The 21,866-nt window shown below is 33.3% G+C and overlaps 1 protein-coding gene across 1 annotated transcript in view; it reads right to left on the bottom strand.

Moving 5' to 3' along the window:
- Nucleotides 1-21,866, bottom strand: part of SMC3 (structural maintenance of chromosomes 3) — a 198,663-nt gene that overhangs the window by 23,721 nt on the left and 153,076 nt on the right. The window contains exons 26-29 of the mRNA XM_085813974.1: nucleotides 21,012-21,155; nucleotides 17,498-17,662; nucleotides 17,361-17,408; nucleotides 13,820-13,997 (exon numbers count right to left, since the gene is read on the bottom strand). Of these exons, the coding sequence (XP_085670100.1) occupies nucleotides 13,820-13,997; nucleotides 17,361-17,408; nucleotides 17,498-17,662; nucleotides 21,012-21,155 (535 nt within the window). The remainder of the gene's footprint in view (nucleotides 1-13,819; nucleotides 13,998-17,360; nucleotides 17,409-17,497; nucleotides 17,663-21,011; nucleotides 21,156-21,866) is intronic.

Below are 21,866 nucleotides of genomic sequence, written 5' to 3'. Positions count from 1 at the left end.
GTAACGTGTATACGAGGCAGTTTCCCTTAGAAAGTCCTCCACGAAGGCATCCTTCCCCTTAGGCAGATAGCCCTGGTGTGCTTTGTCATAATTAAATAAACCAAAACCTCTTGATGAAACCAGTCTTTCCTTTTATCTCATACCTTCAAAATGCTAAGCCTCTAAAGACTGATAAAGGCTCTGATGAAATGGATTGAATTGGATTATTAAGTTACGGCAAAGCAGGGCTATCTGCCTAAAAGGAAGGATGCCTTTATGAAGAAATTTCTATGGAACCCATCTGGCATACACGTTACACATGAGAAAATCCACGAAAACGCCCATGCAACCAAGCCCGTTTATCGGAATTCGAACCCCAGAATCATCTACCAGTTTTCAGCGACTTTACTGCTCGGCCGTTTGTGGGCCTTTATGAAATGGAAAATGATAACTTTATTTAAAATGATTGTCAGAAATACTAAGATGTTTTGAAAAGTTGGATGCTTTTTAATATACTTGCAGAATGCCTAAAGAAAAAGAGCAAGAATGAAGCAGAATGCCTGAAGAAAAAGAGAAGAAAAAACAAATTTTTACATAAAATTTAGTATTTGTACTTTTTTAAAATCTTATGATATTTGATTCTTGAGATTTCAAAAACAAAATATTTGACTAAAATATGAATAATATTTTAAGAAACCAAATGTACGATAAAATTGTGTAATGCAATGGGCACAATGATAAAACTGTTTAAAGCAGTGTATGCAAGTCCTCCTAAGTTAAAATGTCAGTTATACATCTCTCTTATTTATATATATCTTTTCTGAATGGAACATTGAAAGGAGTGTTAACTGTGCTTTACCGTATTTTCTCTTTTAATATATGCAGCTTTCAAATGAATCGTAGTCTGGGTTACAAAGTATTCTTCCGAAAGAAACGTTATTCAAATAAATAAAATAAAATTCTGGAAAATTTATATTAATAAATATATTTAAAATGTTCAGTTCGAAAGAATAAATAGAAAATTTTAAAATAATTATCTGAGGAGACAATGCAGGACTAACAATTAAAATAAAAGCCTAAAAATTTAAAAATTACCTAAAATAGTAACTATGACTAAAAATATAGTATAAAGAAAACTATATGAAAAAAAAAAATAAATAAATAAACGATGCGCCTTTGATTTAAATTATGCCGTTCAAATAAGTAAATAGAAATTTTTAAAACAGTTATACTTTCAAATAACTGTTGCAATTTATCGAAAGAATATGCAACGTAAACAATTAACTTACGGTGGTCTTCGTATACCTAGAATTACGGCGGGTGTCATTTTGACCCCTTGATATCTGCATATTTCTCTATATGATATAATAAATTTGTGAAAAAGAAATTAAAATAACGCAAATTATGACAACTACAGTTTATTTTAAAGAATATAGAGACTTTGCAGGTAAGTAGTCAAATAATGAACAAGCATTTAAATATTTCCATCAGAAAATGTAATTTTGTTTTTTCATTTTCGATAGCTTACATTTCTTAATGTATAAATATTTACACAAATTTTTCCAAAAAAAGTGGTTTTTAAATCCAAATATTAAAGTATTTTAAAACAAACTTTTTTGCTATAAAGAGTACATAGAAATAGAAATATATAGAAATATTTTATTTACAGATAATATATTAGTCATTGCAGCAATTAGCACACAAGCTTATCTTTCTGATTTTTTGTGTACAATATCTGCAAACATATTTATTACAGTTGTCGCAAATATTAGAAGTTTTGTTACCTTTGCATTTCCTTACTTGACATTTCTTCCTTTTTTTTTATTCTATTGAATCTTGTCCATCCACAAAGCTACTTGAAGGGAGAACAAATTTGTTTTTACTAGATATACATTCTTCTCTTAGTTCTTCTGCCAAACACAATAAGAAAATCCCTTCTGCTAATATTTTCTTTTTTTAACTTCCTTATACAGAATCCACGCATTTATGCCTGCTTAGTCCAAAATATTGTAAAATACATGTACTGGCCGACGGCGTGATGATGCTTTCACGGAGTACTTTCTTGCCGTTTGATCCAAAACATCTACCTCGAATTTTGTAGAATTGTAAAACTGTATTACATTAGGAACCTTCTTTTCATTAGATTCAAATTCAACTGATGAATGGAGTGTACTTAACAAAATTATGTTTTTGCTCCTTTTACCTTGATATTGTTAGTTAAGTGTTATGTAGTCGTGTTTCATCACAACTGAAGAAAAAAATTAGTTTCTTACATTTTTGAAACTAGAGAGAATTTCTCTTTTTGAGCGATTTACTGTTCTAACATGACTCAATCCTTTTGATTTTAGGGATTTCTCAAGTTTTACTGATGTAAAGAAAGTGTCTGTAGTTATATTTCGGCAAGTATTTTTGTAAGGATCAACTAAATGATTTACTATTTCTCCCCTGAACTTTGATCACTTGGTCTCATTTCATCTTTTCCTAAATATGGATATCCATTTAATAAGTATTTTGTCCTAACATCTACTGCTAGCCAAAATTTTATTCCAAATTTATTGGGCTTATTAGGCATATACTGCAAAAAACGGCATCTTGTTTTTGTAGGGAATAACTGTTCATCAATCGTAATGTTTTGTATACAGTGAAAAGTCGTTAATCCAGACTCGTCGGGACTTCGGCGATTCCGGATTATAGATCATCAGTTTAAATCTGGTAAAATGGCATGCAGAAACATATAAAATTAAAAATATGAAACTGTAATTTACGAAATAAAGAACAATTATGATCTAAAGGGTATCAAAATTTACAAAAAAAAAAAAAAAAAAAAAAAAAAAAAAAAGCTTAATATTTATTTCTTTACTTTATTAAACATTTCTTTCAATGCAAGTTGTTTAAGTTGCTTCGTTTTTTATGTGATAATACATTCTCTTTAATTCCATAAACAGACATAATTTCTTGTTCAGTTACAAAGTTCCGCTGTTCAAGTCCTATAATTGCTGTGCCGAGAATACCGACTAATTTGTCAATAGAAATTTTTTCTTTTTCAATAACCTCTGTTACTTTCTTCGCTATCGGAAGCGAATTACAATGATGAGGCATTTGATTTAAATCATATCAAAGACGGAGTACATCGAGAGGAAATACCACATTTAGTAAGCAATTATAAGCCAAATAAAATAAAAACATCTGCTCTTAAGATAAGGATAGTGTTGACAGATCAACTTTCAATTCATTGCGCTCCGCTGCGTTAAAGATAAACAAAGTTTAGATAAACAAACGTTAAAGTTTAGATAAACAAAGGATATGCCTTTATCCATTTTTTGCAGCAATTCCACTTTTTGTTTAATGGACTCCGAAAGATACTTTCATTTTGTATATCCTTTACATATTAGTAAATATATATCGGAAATTCTATTTGAAATAATCGAAAGTTCAAGCTTACTTTTATAAAATTGCTCTAACAGTCTGCAAATAATAATAAGCTGGATTCAATTCGAAGATTAAGGAACAACGCAATCTGCAACATTAACTGAAATAGATAATTAGATAATTTTAGCTTAGCTTATCCCGTCCGTTATACATTAAACGTGCATTCGTAAACATATTTTGCGCATGCGCACACGCAAATTCGCAGCCGTAAAGCTATCAATGCGACGCATGCGCAGAAAGTTTGTAGCTTTGAGGTCCGGATTATGGGTGTCCGAATTAACGACTTTTGATTGTATTGGTTTGTAGCAAAGCTTAGAGTTTTCTGTAAAAGTATTCTATACCTCGGATATTAGTGCAAATTTATCACATTGCTAACGTGAAGACCTTGTTAGTTTATTATCAAAATGAAGAAATTTTTTAATTTCCAGAAACCTATCTCTACTCATAGTTTCATGAAAAAACTTTGGTCCACAAGTCTTGGACCACAAAGTAAGAATTGGTAAGCCCTTGGCGGCTAATGCCCCCCTTACGTACAACAACGCTATGAATGCTTCCAGTTCTGCTAATAAAATAGTGAAAGAGTCATTATGAAGCTTGGCTTCAGCATCAGTACACTCCTTTATGACGCTTAAAGTTTTTTCATCTATTATTAACTTCCACGCACTAAGAGTTTTGCCAGAACAAATGTGACGTTTAGCATAGGATGTTGGTCCTGCATATCGTAAGATATTTTGCAAGGGTCGCCGACCAGAAGTATTTGAAGCATTTTCTACTTTCCATACAGTTCCATCACTAGCAATTTCTTTACAAGTGTTAGTCTGAATTACGTTGAATTTCATATTCTCTTTTGAGCACCTACTAGTTCTCGCTTTGGCATTCTTATGTACGGCAGAATTTGAACTCGTAGAAACAAATCCATTTGCACTTTCACTTGAGCTAGAGGATGATATTGCCTGATTACTCTCTATAATAAATTCAGAATCACAATATGTTTCATCTCCATCTTTATCTGTAGAATTATTTTCGATTTCAGAACCGGAATCGGCATTAGATAGTTCTTGCATCAGTTTCACGATTTCTTCACGCGTTAGTCGTTTTCTACGTGCCATTAGTACGTCACTATAATAAATTCATGTAAATAGAATTAAATTTTCCACTAAAACTTGTTATGAATAATAAACAAAATATCTACGAAAAATTTACAAACGTTCAGCTTGTAATAATCTCTTTTCTCTGTTTTCTTTCCACAAAGAAAAGTATTGCACATATTTCAAATCATGTGACTGGCAGATGTGAAACTACGCAGACCCACCATATTCTTTTCCTTTGTTTGTAGTTTGTTTAGCAGGTGCAAATAAAAATAGTTTACAGAAGTAACAGTGTTCAGATAATACAATGGAATGTATTCACATTTCTTTTCTCTCAAAGGGGTCAAAATGACACCTGCCGCATTTCTAGGTATAACCATTTGTTAGGGCTAAAATAAAAATATGATTTTCTTGAAATCTTTACTATTTCGTAAATCACAATGATTTTGGAAAAGTCGAGAAAAGGTTAAAATATTTGCGAAAAAAAGAAGAGCGCTCAGAGATAAAAGTTTGCTAGGTGTCAAAATGACCCCTTCATTAATTCTAGTGTTAAAATAAAATTTGAAAAAGAAAAAAAAACTGCTTAAAATTAATAACAATTATAATTAAAAATATAAGATAAAGAACATTATTTGAAAGAAGGAACGATTGAATCTTTTTTTCCCTCTCACGCATTATGTAAAAATGGAAATGAAAATAGGTTGCCACATATTAAGAAGTTCGCCAAGTGAACTAATTTTGGCGCAAACTAAATAAAAAGCGCCAACATAAATTGTTGAATTTCTACGTAAATTTCGCAAATTTTACAAAATTTAATATTTAGGCATAATTTGAGTCGTAGAATCGAAATATGTAAAAAAATTGGTATGTTATTTCAGAAAAAGTCTGATTTTGTGTCAAAATACCTATGTTAGAATAGTGCTATATATAAATCTAATATATATCTTAAGTCGCGCTTTCGAGACATGGAGAACGCAGTTTGAATTTCGTGAATCAGCCCAGTAGAACAGGAGATGTAGAACTGTAACATTTCCCTTATATCAGTACTATGCAGCTGTTGGAATTGTTTCAATTTTTCTTTTCTTTTAGAACTCCTTTCAAGATAATAAAAAATATCAACAATGCCTTCATCTATACTTATTTGTAAAGAAACTGCACCTCTTTCAGCTACTAAATTTAAAAGGTCACAGGTGGCCCTCATAATTTGAAAATCTGAATTTTCCTTTTTTTAAGATGCCTGCAATACCAGTCTTCAAGTCTACCATTACTGGTAGATTATAGGCATTAAGTGCTAAGCAATTATCCAGAGGAATTGTGTTTTCTTTTAAAGATTTAACAATTAGCTGTGCTATATTAAAGCCTGTTGAATGTGCTTTTAAAGTGGGCACAGAAAGAAAACTACACTCAATTTCTGAAAACACTGGATTAAAAAAAGAAACTAGATACAGTTTTGAATCGGTATTATTGCTATCATTCGTAGATAGGCAGAATGAAACTGTTCTAATGCAATCAATAGATTTATTTTTCACAGCGATTTCTTTAAAGTGTTGCAGGCATTTTGGTCCTTGCAACTGAGCAGTTCTTAGCAATTTCGCCATTGGGAAACATTTTCCTAATAAAGCTGCAGCATGATTCGAGGTATTCAGTGGCAGGTTGTGTACTCCAGTAAAAAGGCAAAGAACAGGCTCTCTGCACTAATAACTTTTTTGTTTGTTTGTTTGTTGTTATTGTTTGCCCCCCCCCCCCACACAGGAAAATTTCTTTTTTCTTTTTTTTTTTTTTCCAATAGAACTCATTTTGTTCTTATGTTTTTGAGTACACATGTTTGAGAACATTGGCCCTTGCACCATGTAAAATCGAAAAGATGCCATGACAAACGTTACATTCCTTAAGGAAAAATAATACAGTCAAAAGTCTTTAATCCGGAATCGTCGGGACTTCGGCGATTCCGGATTATAGATCATCAGTTTAAATCTGGTACGATGGCATGCAGATATTATAAAATTAAAAATATGAAACCGTAATTTATAAAATAATGAACAATTATGATCTAAAGGGTATCAAAATTTACAAAAAAAGAAGCTTAATATTTATTTGTTTACTTTATTAAACATTTCTTTCAACGCGCGCATGCGTAAAGCATACATTACGCATAGCCGAAATTAGAAAATTGCAACCAGAAAACTCTTTGATTTGTATTCGTGATATTTATAATGACCAGGAATTTGATTTAAATCATATCAAAGACGGAGTACATCGAGATGAAATACTACATTTAATAAGGAATTATAAGCCAAATAAAATAAAAACATCTGCCCTGAAGATAACGACAGTGCTGACAGATCAACTTCCAGTTCATTGCGCACTGCGTCCCCCCCCCCATGCAGAGCAGCGTGAAATTGATAAACAGGTTTCGGAACGGTTAGATAAACAAAAAATATGCCTTTATCCATTTTTTGTAGCAATTCCACTTTTTGTTTGATGGGCATCGAAACATACTTTCGTTTTGTAGATCCTTTGGGAGCTCCAGCATCGGAAATTCTATTTGACATAATCGAAAGTTCAAGCTTACTTTTATAAAATTGCTCTTACAGTCTGCAAAAAATAATAAGCTGGATCCAATTCGAAGATTAAGGAACAACGCAATCATCAACATTAACTGAAATAGATAATTAGATAATTTTAGCTTATACCGTCCGTTCTACATTAAACGTGCACGCGAAAACGTATTCTGTGCTTGCGCAGACGCATATGCGCCGTCGTAAAGGTCTTGCGCGCACGCGTAAACGCCTATGCGCATGCGTCAACTCAACGCATGCGCAGAAAGTTTTAACTTTGAGGTCCAGATTATGGGTGTCCGAATTAACAACTTTTGACTGTAGAAGGAAAGTCATCTATCTATTTGTGTACAATTTTTGAAAAGTACATGAATACTTTATCTCTTTCACAGACATAACTAAAACAAAAGATCGTTAATCTATTTCTCGATAGCAGGTGCACTCAGCACCTCTCAGGGACAAAATGAACAAAATAACAAACTCGATCTTGCTTTGTGCTAATTGCTTAATGTATACCAGATGACTCAAAGTGGTACTCAAACACTCACTGAAGAACAATAATATGACATTTCTGAACACGTCCTTTCACTCACAAAGCAGCCATAATTTCTTACTTATGAAACGACTTTTCTTTTATATGTAATCTAGGGGAAAACCAAGTGCTTTCAGACACCTAAAAATCACTCGTTTTTGGTGCAAATACACAAAAGCTACACAAAAATCGTGAGAAAATTTAAGAATAACATAAAGTTGGGAGAAGAAAGCTGTAAATCAGGTTGATGGAAGAATGGTCAGAAATTGGGAGAGTTGGCAGCTCTGATAAAGTGGTCATGGAGTAAAGGAGAAATGCCATTCACATACCTGCCAACCTCTAAAGATAAAAATTCAGAAGATTTCTCCCCAAAATTCAGAAGAACACGAAGAATTAATATCATGCTTTGATATTTAAAAAATGACAATTTATACAAATAGAAAAAAGAAAATTGTACTTACATTAGTAAATCTCAATTAAGTAGTAACTAAAAAATTTATTAAAAAATTTAACATAAAACAAGAACTTAATGTTACACAAAAAAATTATTGCAATGAATTTAGAGTGCATTATTTGGCTTTAGCCAAAAATTCTTTGGAAAATTTCCTGTCATAACAATTAGTTTCCTCAATACATTTAGCAATTAAAATGTTTTCTATAGTTTTTGGTGAAATTGAAGAACGAAACATAGTTTTGTTTTTCTTCACAACACTGAAGACTCTCTCGCACTCAGCATTACCGTGTGGAATTACGAGAATAGCACATAAAACTCTTGCTAGTCTATCATATTTTGGTGTTCCATCAGCTTTTTTTAAGGTACCAACGAGGACATCAAGTCTATTTTCTCCAGAACTGGCAAAGTCTTCAAACTGTGCAGCAGAAAATTGGTTCTGTAGTTCATCTAAAGCATCATTATGGCATTCATTTTCTTTAATCGTTAACAAAAATGGAAATTTATCAATAAAAAAACGAATCTTTTCAAAAGATGAATTTTCAATTTGTTTCAAATTTGCCACTTCAGCATTTAAAAGAACTTCATTTTGCAAAGGAAACTTCCTTACAATGTAATCACAGGCTGAGAAAAAGTACTTTTTAACATATTGAAAAACATTTTTTTTCTCATGATCTTTCAAAGAATTTACAAGTTCCCTGGTTTGATTTCCAATTATAAGATCATTGTCATCCTTTTGATTTGCCAAACTATTATAGGCAACACGAATCAACACACTGTTTTTCACAATGGAGGGTTTTACAAACTTAGTATAAAGTTCTTTCAAAAGATCATTAAGAATTTGGATAAGCAGGGGATATTTTGGTGAAGCTGATTGTAGAAGGGTATTTACACTTTCAAAAATCTTAATGGTACTTAACAGAAAACTACAATATGCTTTGTTCAAATCTGAAGAAAGAAGATAGAAAATTACGCACACGTTGCAAAATGCATAGTTATTTCCTTTGAAGGATTCTTTAATTGTTGGAAATTCAGCTTTGTAGGCAATCCAAAAATATTGAGAATACGGGTTTTTTTTTTTTTTTTTTTAAACTTATTTCGTAACAACAACGTATTAAGAAAAATACGTAGCACGTGGGGGGGGGAAGAATGCGACAATGCACGCTTGCTGAGTCCGAGCTGAGTAATTTCCTTGCTGTTGAAGCGAACGCGAAAAAAATAATCTGGCGCCCACAAAGAAAAGAGTGGGAGAAACAAGTTCAGCGCATTGGATTGGCTGATTAAGCAGCGAGTTGAGAGAAACCGCAGGTTAGTAGATTCGAAGTAGTCAGTAGTTGGCGGTAAAACATGATGCAATTGGTGAAAATCGTTGAATTGGCGAAAAATTCTAAAATTTCGACAAAAATCACTAAAAACACTTGAAAAAGGAAAAAAAATCATAAAAAATGGATTACGATTGTAAAACCGTAAAGACAAACGCATTTTCGTAAAAATTACGAAAAATTCATAAAAGTTGGCAGGTATGCATTCATAAAATTTTTTTAATTAATGGCTTGTGCTACATTCACGATCAACTGCATATAATACTGGTCGTTCAAGGTTGATCGGGACTTTTATTTCTTCAGGGGAAACAGATAGTACAAGTAGCACCAAACTACGTCAGCTTTTCAAAGTATTCTCCATACGCGTCGAGGCACTGTTGCCATCATTGTGGCAGCTCTCTGATTCCTTTGGCGTAGAGAGAACTTGGTTGTTGTCGTAGCCACTGGAGAACATCGTTCCACAGTGCTTCATCTGTCGTGAATTTCTTCCCTCCTAGATGGTCTTTAAGGGGTGCAAACAAATGATAATCACTGGATGCTGAAACTGGACTGTCGGGGGGGGGGTGGAGCAGCACCCTATCCCCCCGACAGTAGGGGCAACTACCCAGCGCATTTCGGTCTGAGTTGTTGTCACACTGGCCGTGTGAGGGCGAGCATTGTAATGGAGAAAAATGACATTTCCAGACAATAATCCCAGGTCTTTTCTTGTGAATGGACTTTCGCTCAGCACCACTCAACAATGTGGAGTAATACTGAACATTAATTGTCCCTTTGAGCCCTTTGTCCAAACAGTCCACATGTATAACACCCTTTATGTCCCAGAAGACTGCCATGACCTTCCAGCGGACGGCTGCATTTTACTTTTCTTGGGTGGTGGGGAACCTTTATGCCGCCACTCCATGCTGCTTCTTTTGATCTCTAGGGTTGAATTGTTCAAACATATTTTATCACACGTGATGATGGGTTGCAACAATTCATCACCTTTGGCTCGAAACCAATTCAGAAGCTGTTTACAGACTGTCATGCGTGCCAACTTCTGATTTAATGTCAGCTGGCAGGGAACCCACCTTGCACAGATTTTGCAGAAGCATAAGTGGTTATGAATGATCGCCTCAAAACTCCTGACACTGATATTTACCTTGGCAGCAATATCATGCACTGTTACTCGCCGGTTCTCAACACATGCGATATTCCCTGGTGTGACTGCAGTTGAGCGAATGTGTCCAATGCACTTCATTTGTTACCAGCTCCTGGTCCTTCCCAAAACTTTTCACACCATTCATACACTCTTGTCTGTGACATTATTTGTTCGACATAATGTGCTTGCAATCTTTGAAAATCTCAAATGGTTTAACTTTCTCCTTTACAAGAAATTTGATTACACACTGCTTGCCGCCATGTTCGCTGCAAGGGCTGCGCATACGCCAAATACGTCATGCCAGGCACTAGTTACTCGAGAAAGAATACATTACGTCAGCTGCAATCTGACATAATGTATTCTTTCTCGAGTAACTAGTTCATCACGATCCGGCTATTCATCAATTATTTACATACGAAAATCCCAGTCAACCTTGAATGACCCTTGTAATAAAATTTTGCAACATACATCAAAGAAAAATATATGCTAATTTATTGCTTTAACAATTCACTGCCTAGATTTCAAAAATAGTTTAAAGGCTATTTGCAATATGTACACATACTTTAAAATAATTAATTTTTTAGTATGAAAATTAAATTAGAACTAAAACAGTAATAAGAATCAGAATGGGAACAAGAATGGAATCTTAAATTCAGGTAAAAATTTATGCAGTACAAAGTCCGTAATCCGGACTCGTCGGGACTTTGGCGATTCCAGATTAGGGGTTTTTCCGGATTAGAGATCATCAACTTAAATCTGGTAAGATGGCATGCAGAAATTATACAATTAAAAATATGAAACCATAATTTATGAAATAGAGAGCAATTATGATTCATAGGGTATTAAAATTTACAAAAAAAAAAAAAAAAAAAGAGCTTAATGTTTATTTGTTTACTTTATTAAACATTTCGTTCAATGTAAGTTGTTTAAGTTGCTTCGTTTTTTGTGCTAATGCTTTTTCTTTAATTCTATAAACAGGCATAATTTCTTGTTCAGTTACAAAGTTCCACTGTTCAAGCCCTGTAATTGCTGTGTCGAGAATACCAACTAACTTGTCAATCGAAATTCTTTCATTTTCAATAACCTCTCTGTCACTTTCTTCACTATCGGAAGCAGTAATTTCTGACTCTAAAATCATACTACAGATTTCGTCGTTCGTTAATTGATTGATGATTGCGGCATTGTCATCACAATGAAAAACTTCTGTTATATCAACTTAATTTATTACCGTTTCTTCACATTTCTTTACAAAATCCAATAACTGGACAATTTCACCCTTAGTTTGTGATGTCCAAAATCCTTCAAATTCACAGCTATCATCTTCATCGTCCTCACTATGAAATATGGTATCTGGCCATAAATTATGCCAAGCATTTTTTAGCGTACCTGGAGACACATCCTCCGATCTTGCGATGCTCAACACAGCAGATTTTATGCTAAAAAATTTCAAAAAGTCTTGAATAGTCTTGCCATTGTTCAAGAAATTTAACATAGATTTTTAAAATGCTAGTTTATATTTGCATTTCAGCGCATGCACTATTGCCATATCCATAGGCTGAATGATAGATGTACAATTTGGGGGGGGGGGGAAGAATAATACGGATACATTATCATTCACTAAAACTTTAAGTGAAGTATGCGCTGAACAGTTGTGAACAATTAGGACTATTTTTGAGCCATCAAGTAAACCAAATGAATTCAAAATGTCGCCGAGACTCAGGTTTAAAATACCAATCATTCATCAATGCTATGCTCTTTTATTTGCGATATATAATGGGGAAAATCGTTACTCCTTTAAACTTTAGCACTTACTCCTGCTAGCCTACTTCTATTTGACTTTTTAGCTATATCATTATAGCATTTTCTCTGGACTTATGTCATATAATAATACAGTACAAAGTCTGTAATACGGACTCATCGGAACTTCGGTGATTCCGGGTTATAGATCATCAATGCAAATCTGGTAAGATGGCATGCAGAAATTATACAATTAAAAATATGAACCATAATTTATGAAATAAAGAGCAATTATGATCTACATTATTTTTCACTAAAACTTTAAGTGACGTATGTGTCAAACAGTTGTCAACAATCAGGACTATTTTTGAGTCATCAGGTAAACCAACCGAATTCAAATGTCGCCGAGCCTCGAGTATAAAATTATTTTCAAACCAATCATTCATCAACACTTGTGTCATCCACGCTCTTTTATTTGCGCGATATATAACGGGAAAAATCATTACTCCTTTAAATGCTCAAGGTCGTGCATGTTTTCCGATTATGAAAAGTTTGCACTTTGCGTTCCTGCAGCATTTGCGCATACTAAAATTGTTAGTCTCGCTTTGGAATCTTTGACACCAGTTGAAGCCTTTCTTGTATATTTTGCAGTACATATTGCCAGAAAAGACCAATTTCATCAGCATTGTAAATTCGTTCTGGAGATAATTGTTCACTAGTAATGAGTTCAATGAATTCATCTGAAAATTGTTCAGCAGCTTCAGTATCAAATGAAGCTTTTTCACCCAAAATTTTTAATTGTCTTATACCATGGTGATTTTTAAATTTGGTTAACTAATCTGTCGAATATGTGCACTCAATGTTTAACTTCATTTCTTCGTGAAATATTTTGGCTTGAGCGATTAGTATTGGACCCGTCAATGGCACGCCCTCACTGTGACGCTGTCTGACCCATTCAATCACCACTTTGTCATGATCATCACTTTTAGCATAACGAATCCTTTCTCTGTTATTCATTGAGAGTGGGGTGTCGGAATCCACAAAAAATTCAAAAAGTTCCTTTTCTTTTTGCTTATGTCACATACAGTTGACTTTCCAATGTCGTACTCCTCTTACAATTTTGAGACGGATATGCCTTTATCGAATTTTGCAGCAATTCCACTTTTTGTTTGAGGGACATCGAAACATGCTTTTGCTTTGTAAATCCTTTTGCAGCTCTAGAATTGGAAACTCTTTTTGACATAATCAAATGTTCAAGCATAATTTTTTTAAATTGATCTAACAGTCTGCAAAAAATAATAAGCTAGATCCAATTAAAAGATTAAGGAGAGATTAAGGAACAGTGCAATCTGCAACATTAACTGAAATGCCTTAGAATCAGTAGAGATAATTTTAGCCTAGCTTATACCACCTGTTACACATTAAACGCACATGCATAAAGCATACAAAAAAGTTTGTAGCTTTGAGGTCCGGATTATAGATCATTCCGGTTAATGGACATCCGGATTATGGACTTTGTACTGTACTAACTCAGATAAAAATAGTACAAGAATTCCCATAGTATTAAAATACATATACATTTTACCTGAAACAGCTTTTCGATGCTGTGAATCAAGAGCTTGATCTATTTCATCAAAGAGATAAAATGGAGCAGGATCACATTTCTGAATTGCAAATATTAAAGCAAGAGCAACCAGTGATTTCTGACCTCCAGATAGTTGCTGCATTTCTTTCATTTCACCAGCTTTGCCCGTGAAAGAAACCTATCAATAAAAAAATACTTTAAATTATAATATCCTACACTATATAATAATGAAAGCACATAAAAAATAATATTTGGTTTGTAACAGAGCAAATAGCAAATACAAAAGTAACTCTCAGTCAGCTTTCAGATCAAATACCTAAAAACATCAAAAACTACAAGCAGATCTACAAATACAGTAAAATACAGCAAAATACAGTAAAATGATTTTAATTTTGAATCCAATTCTCTTCTAGAGTAATGAGCTGTTTTAAAAAAAGCAGTTTATTTCTTTTCAGCAAAGAATCACGTACCTAAACACCAGCAAGCATATTCTATTCTATAAAGTATACGGTACCCAAAATCATGGCGGCTTACACACCCAAGCTTATTCAAATTGTCATATACTGCATTTTTTTTTTTTTTTAAATACTTAGTCTCTCTGATAGTTCCTGAACTACAACACATAGACTTTCAGCAATAACTTCTTTTAATAGATTCCTATATATGAAGGATAGTTATCCGGAACGAACATCACCTCTGACAGCAAAATTTCCACACTTGAAACCTCTCGAAACCACCTCCAAAATGCATTAGTCAAAAACAGCAATTTGCTGCAAATTTTACGCAAATACAGCATAAATTTTACAATCAGTCTGACTAGCATTGTTTTCTTTTTGAAAATAAAAAAGCATACATAACATGAAAAAAATGAACTTCTGAGTTTCCCTATTCTTGACTTCAATAAGGAAAACATTTTAATGTTGCAACACATGCTAGAATTCTGCAACATAAGCAGAAAAGACTATTCAGATGTCAAATGCTGATTTTTGTTGTTTGACTTCTGAATTAGTATTTGGTCAGCGTGTTATTGTGTCTTAAGAAAAGACTGTATTTAAACATCTGTTTAATCAATCACTCCTTATCAGCAGTAACAAAATAATTAGAAGAAAATGCATGCAGTGATAAGAAAACTCATGGAATTTTTTGGATGACCAAAATATATCATTCATAACATTTTGATGTTTCAAAATAAAACTAAAAAGTTTAGAAATATAATGGAAGAAAAATAGTTATATTAATATAATTATTTATTATAATGCGACAACTATACAGTGTAATGTCATCATAAGTGCACAAGTTTAAATAGCCACTGCACTTCTACAGACAGGAATAGTCGAACAGTGGAAAACATAGACCATCTGTTAGCGAACAATTAATAACACATGAGAACACATAAAGGAATATCAGAAATGAGATTGGAGGGACGGGGCTTTCAGCAAGAAAAACAAGCATAACTTGTTCTTTTTTAAGAGAAATAATTGTGTATGATTTAAAGTATGGACATTTTATTGTTTGAGATAATTGATCAGTATGCATTCCTCCATCCCTTCTAAGACTGAGAATTTCAATCTTCTTGACTTTTTCTGAAAAATATTTTATTTTTCCTGGCTATTTTCAATTTCTCTGATTTCCTAGAATTTTCCAGGTGAGTGGCAAACCTGCTGCACAATGCATACATTTCATAAATAAACAGAAAACAATAATTTAGCTTTGATATTACGATTCTAATCCAAATTAATAAGCAGTTGGTTAGAAAAGCCATTTTAAATTTATTATACTATAAAGCTGTTAATTTTGAGATGTATTTTTTCCAATTAAAAGAATAAAATTAAGAAAAATAATTCAAACAGTTTCCCTTATCCTTATTTTCAAAAAGTTTTAAAATTTAACCTTTTATGTTTTATTATGTTGACTTATATTACATTTTTCTTAGAGGAATTTTGAAACAATATAGTGCACTTTTATGCAGTCATGATATTTTCGGCCATTTAGTATGCATTAACTTTTTACTTTACTTTTAATACTTTTTAATTCTTTAATGATCTAAATATTATTTTAATGAATAAAAGATAACGAAAAAAGTAAAATAAAGCTCTTCAATCAGTAAGTCCAAAAAAGATGCACTGCTCAGAGGTGCTGCACACTACAGTACGAAGTCCGAAATCCGGACTCTTCGAGAACTTTGCTGATTTCGGATTTTTCCGGATATTGGATCATCAGTTTAAATCTAGTAAGATGGCATGTAGAAATTATAAAATTAAAAACATGAAATCGTGATTTATGAAATAATAAAGTATTTTTGATCAAAAAAGTATCAAAATTTACGGAAAAAAAAATATTTTGTCACCTTATTAAACATTTTTTTCAATTTAAGTTGTTTCTTTTTTGTGCTAACACTTTCTATAAGTTCTGTAGAAAGACATAATATCTTGTTTAATTACATTGTTTAAGTCCTGTAACTTCTGTGTCGCTACTTTGAAAAAGCATAAGATACAGCACAATGTCTAAAATCGGAACTCGTCCGGACTTCGATGATTCCGGATTTGGGATTTTTCCAGATATTAAATCATGAGTTTAAATCTAGCAAAATGCATGTAAAAATTATAAAATTAAAAATATGAAATCATGATTTATGAAATAATGAAGCATTTATGATCTAAAGTGTTTTAAAATTTACACACACACCAAAAAAAAAAATTAATATTTATTTCTTTACTTTATTAAACATTTCTTTCGATGTTGTTTAAGTTGCTTCATTTTTTATGCTAATTCTTTCTCATTAATTCTGTAGACAGACATAATTTCTTGTTCAGTTACAAAGTTCCATTGGTGAAGTCCTGTAACTGCTGTTTCAAGAATTCCAACTAACTCATCAATCAAATTTTTTTTCGTTTTCAGCAACTTCTCTGTCACCTTCTTCACTATTGGTAGCAGTATTTTCTGAATCTAGAAACATACTACAGATTTTGACATTCATTAATTGATTGATGACTGAGAAACATTGTGATCACAATGAAAAACTTCTTTTATATCATCTTATTTTATTACTGCTTCTCCAAATTTCTTAACAAAATCTGTTAATTGGAAAATTTCACCTTTGTTTTGAGATATCTGAAAACCTTTAAAATTCATGGCTATCATCTTCATTGTTCTCACAATGAAATATGGTAGCTGGCCACAAATTATGCCAAGCATTTTTTAACGTATCTTTAGACACATCATCCCAACGTGCATGCACATTAACGTGTAAATGCGCATTAACGTGCATGCGTAAAGCATACAAAAAAAAAAAAGTTTGTGGCTTTGAGGTCAGGATTATAGATAATTCTGGATAATGGACATCTGGATTATGGACTTTGTACTGTAATCGGTATTATATCAGCAAAATTTTGAGAAAATCAAGGCTAGGGCATCATAAAGTTAACAAAGATATTGAAAAAGACTGCTCTGATTATCGTACTCAGAGCAGTCTTATCAGACATCATCAGCAATCACAAATATTTAAGTAACCATAATTTAAAAAATATATAATGTTTCTTACTCTGATTCCTACACCTATAAACTGTTCGACAGACTGAGCTTTAGCACCCTATGGAGAAAAAAATAATGTTCAGATATACCCATACAGCATATATTATATTAGAAACAACTTAAAACAAAATGGAAAGGCACACATACTGTAGAGCCAGTTTCATCATTTTCTGTCTTCATTACTAACGTAGCATGACCCTGTGGAACTAACTTCTTAAAAACTTCACTAAAATATTTAGATACTTGCTTAAATGTAAACTGTATAGCTTCATACTTCCGTAACTCTAAGGCATTCATGAGCTCCATAATGGACTATAAAACAAATACTAAATGTTAAGATAACATATACATATGCATAATATAATAATAATAATAAAAGCAAGACTTAGCAATATTCATGCTGTAGAAAAATTGATTGCACATATACATAGAAATATTGATGGCTTATAGAAATGTAGATGTATAATGAAGAGCAAGAATTTTGATTGCGTAGTTAGATTACAAAGTATCTATAGAAAAAATTTTCATTAATCTGATTGGCTAATAACTATATGCAATGCAGAAGGTTAAGATGATATGATGCGGATTTAGTTTTCAGATATGACAGAGTTTCAAAAAAGTTACTACTATTTTTAGAATAGAGAGGGGGAATTAAGAGGCTATTGCTTTGATTTACATATTTTATCTTATAGGTATACATATATATATATATAGATAGATATAGATCCCACTTTATGAAATTTCCCAGATATGAACAAACCTGCTCTCAAGAATAAAATTTCGGAGTCAAAAAGAAAATAAAGAAATGTAATGGTCTTTTAGCACAATGCTATATAATACAATTGTCTTTCTTATAACAAAGGAAAAAAACTTTTTCAGACAAATTTACACACTTATTTTCCTAAGAAAGACACTTTAGAAATAGGCTTTGTTGACCCATCTAAAATACCAACTCCTTCTATTTCTCATACAACCACCTCATCATAAATGCTTCCTTTACTTGTAGATAAATCTTCAGATGGTGATTCAGACACTGAATAATTCTCACCCAAATAAAGACCTACTTGCTTTCATCCTCATGTCACCCATAAATGCCTCAAAGTCAGCAATCCAAGGTATATTAAAAAAATCCTTTTTGTATTAACAATTCTTTACTTATAATGCACTGCATTTAAAATTTTAAGTGCATTACTTATTTGTTTTAGCAGTTTTAACTGTTTAATAATATTTATAGCTTTTATCTCATTAACATTATTAGGAGCTGTGCATAGTGAACCTAGTAACATTTTACGAATAAATTCATGGCGTGAAAAGTAGTTCAAAACATAACTATTTTAATGTTTGTGAAAATTGCAACACCATGAAGGAATTATGCAAATTGAACCAAACTTACAGGAAATGTAAGGGGAGGTAAGACATGCAAATGATTATAAATACAAAATGGTTGTGCATAGATGAAATGAGAACCAGCCGCTTGTTACACCTATACATAAAGGACTGTAAAATTGCACTGAAATTTGTTTATCTTCCTCTGTTTGTGGTGAACTTTTAATCAGAGCTCAATATGCCTTGCCAACAGTGGAATGTGTAATGCCAATAACTGATGGAGTTCGAACAAGGCCGCATCATTGGCATGCAAGAGGATGGATTTTCATATCAAACAATTGCGGTCTGCATGCAGTGTAATGCTAAAATGGTGATGCGTGTTTGGAAGAAATGGACAGAGGAGAACCAAACAAGGTGAAATCCAAGCAGTGGAGCACAATGGCGCAGAACAGCAGATACCTTATCGCATAGCTGTGATGGATCGTACATTGTCCTCTCAAGTGTTAGCACAATGTTGGAACGTGGATACAGGTGTCCTGTTGTCTAGCTCTATGGTCATCGACAGCTGCTGCAGCAAGAATTGTGTGCAAGAGTTTCTCTATGCAAGATTCTCTTGTCACTGAATCACAGACACATCCAACTTCAGTGTGCTGTTAACACATTGTGTGGCATGCCCTGTGGCAACAAGTTGTTTTCTCACATGAATCTCACTAAAATCTGGAGTACAATGATGAAAAAGTATGCATCAGACATTACAGAGGTGAACGTCTGCTTTTACAATGCGTTATCCAGCATCATACCACACAAACATGTAGCATCATGGTATGGGGAACTATTGCGAATAATTATCAATCCCATATAGTGCAGACTGCTGGCAAACTCAACAGTGATCGCTATAAGGGAAGTTAAGGAGCCAGAGGTTCTCCCCATTCTTCAACGCATTCCAGGCAGCACTGTATTTCAGCAGGATAATGCACATGCACATTTCTCAGACTGCACAAGCCTTTTTTAGAGCACAACATGTTTCGCTTCATGCAGGCCAGCTTATTCCCTGGATATGTCGCCCTCTGAGCATGTCTGAGATTTCATTGGTCGGCAGCTCGCTTGCACAGCTCATGGAGCACACACTAAGACTGAATTTTGGCATCAATTCGAAGCCATATGGAATGACATTCCCTAGGATTACATTCAGAACCTGCATATTTGTACCACTATCAGTAATATGTGGAATAAATTTCACTCATTTCCGACACTTCCCTCATGGTGTTCCATTTTTCACAAATATAAGTCTAATTTCGAAAGTGAGAAGCATATGTATAAACACACATACAAACTACTGCCCATCCAAAATGCAACATTAGAAAGGAAGCATCCAAACAGCATGAAATTTCCATCATATGTATAAAGCAATGCGATATGCAAATGATTACGATTTCCACACATGCACACATCATGGGAAACTGCAGTTCTCCTTAAAGTCTGTACAAGAGAAAGGACTGCTTTTTTGAATTATGTGAAATGTTCTGTTGTGAGATTTTTTTGTGTGCGCAGCTTCAGTATGCATCATAGAAAAGCATGAGCCTCATTTGAGCACGTTTCCGAGTTCGACCAAGGCAGAATCATTGCATAGAGAGATTGTGGATTATCTTTCCAGGAAATCAATCCTGTGATACGTAGCCAAGCAACAGCGATGCAAATATGCAATCCGTAGATGCAAAAGGAAACAACTGATGGACAGGAAAAACTGCAACCATCTTGCTGCACATTGCATGAGAACACAGGCATATTGTGCTCATCCACAACCATATCACAACGAATGTAATCTGGTGTAACACAAAAATCAGTATCTGCATGAATTATTCGACGTTGTTTACAGTATGATGGACTGTTCACTAGGCATCCGTTGCTTTGCTTACCTTTAAACCACTGGCATTTACATTTGCAATGGTGCAATGAACAGCAGAGATGACATCTGAGAGGCATATTTTTGAATGAAATACACTTCTGCCTGCAGTACCATGAAGGTTGTTTTAAGAGTTGAGGGGCATGGGGAAACACTGCTCGACTTTTGTGCGTGATACTGATCCAGCACCCAATGTTATGGTTGTGAGGTTGTATGGGATTCCACTTCCACTCAGACACTAAATGCACCTGTGGGTGCGGCTACCAGGCATTTATACTATGTGTAATATCTGAAAAAAATTGGATTTAATATCTCTTGTACTTTTTCGTGTCACATTTTGGATGGCCAGCACTGCACAAGTCTATTTTTTGAGGATACAGCATGTATAGAATTTTTTAGAACCACGGTAGTAGATATATTGTAATTACTTACATCATAGCCCCTATCTAATTCTCCTTTACGATTTACAAGTTTCTCCTTCTGCTCAGAGAAACTTATAAACTGATCTAAAGCTTTCTTGTTAACATGGCTATACTTCTTTAGCTCATGATTGCACTGTTCAAGTTTCTTGTACAACTAGAAAGAAAGAGAAGGACAAATTAATATACATTTTGAATTTCGACAAAAATAATTCAGAGATTTAGCACATAAGATTTAAAACCCAAAAGAAATATTTAATATACATGGTGGATTTATCTTACTAATGAAAATTTACTGCAGATTTTACAAACAAACAAACAAATAACAGCAGGATAACAACCTTTATAAATGTCAATGCAGATATAATCATATTATGGAAAAACCACAATGCCCTCCTTTAATTTTATTACAATGTACTCAGACTCCAAAAAGGAATGAAAAAGGAAAAAGCAGCAGAATATTTTGCCTGCAAAGACATGTGTAGACATCAAAACAATAGTTTGAGCCATGGAGAGGGAAATTTTCCCCTCCATCGTGGCTTAAATTGATTTCAAGTATCGATCATGACATCAACACAGTTATAAGCTTTGACCTTTAACTTCTGCCAACTTGCAAGGAGCAGCCATAAGCTTACCATTTTCCATGTCAATTTTTGTTACATCCTCAGTTCTATAGTATAGAAGGTAGAAATCAGTAGTACGGTATAAAGTCTGAAATCCAGATTTGTCAAAACGTTGCCTATTCCAGATATGATATTTTTTCAGGTATTAGACCATCAGTTTAAATCTAATATGACGACATGTGGAAATAATAAAATTAAATATACGAAATAGAGGTTTATGAAATAATGAAGCATTTGTGACTTTA

The sequence above is a fragment of the Stegodyphus dumicola genome, chromosome 3 (genome assembly GCF_044657685.1).
Source record: "Stegodyphus dumicola isolate Sdum_Otavi_A_Nest chromosome 3, ASM4465768v1".
NCBI classification, from domain to species: Eukaryota; Metazoa; Arthropoda; class Arachnida; order Araneae; family Eresidae; genus Stegodyphus; species Stegodyphus dumicola.
Note: the sequence above shows the minus strand (reverse complement) of the source record. Positions and strands in the feature narration are given on the sequence as shown.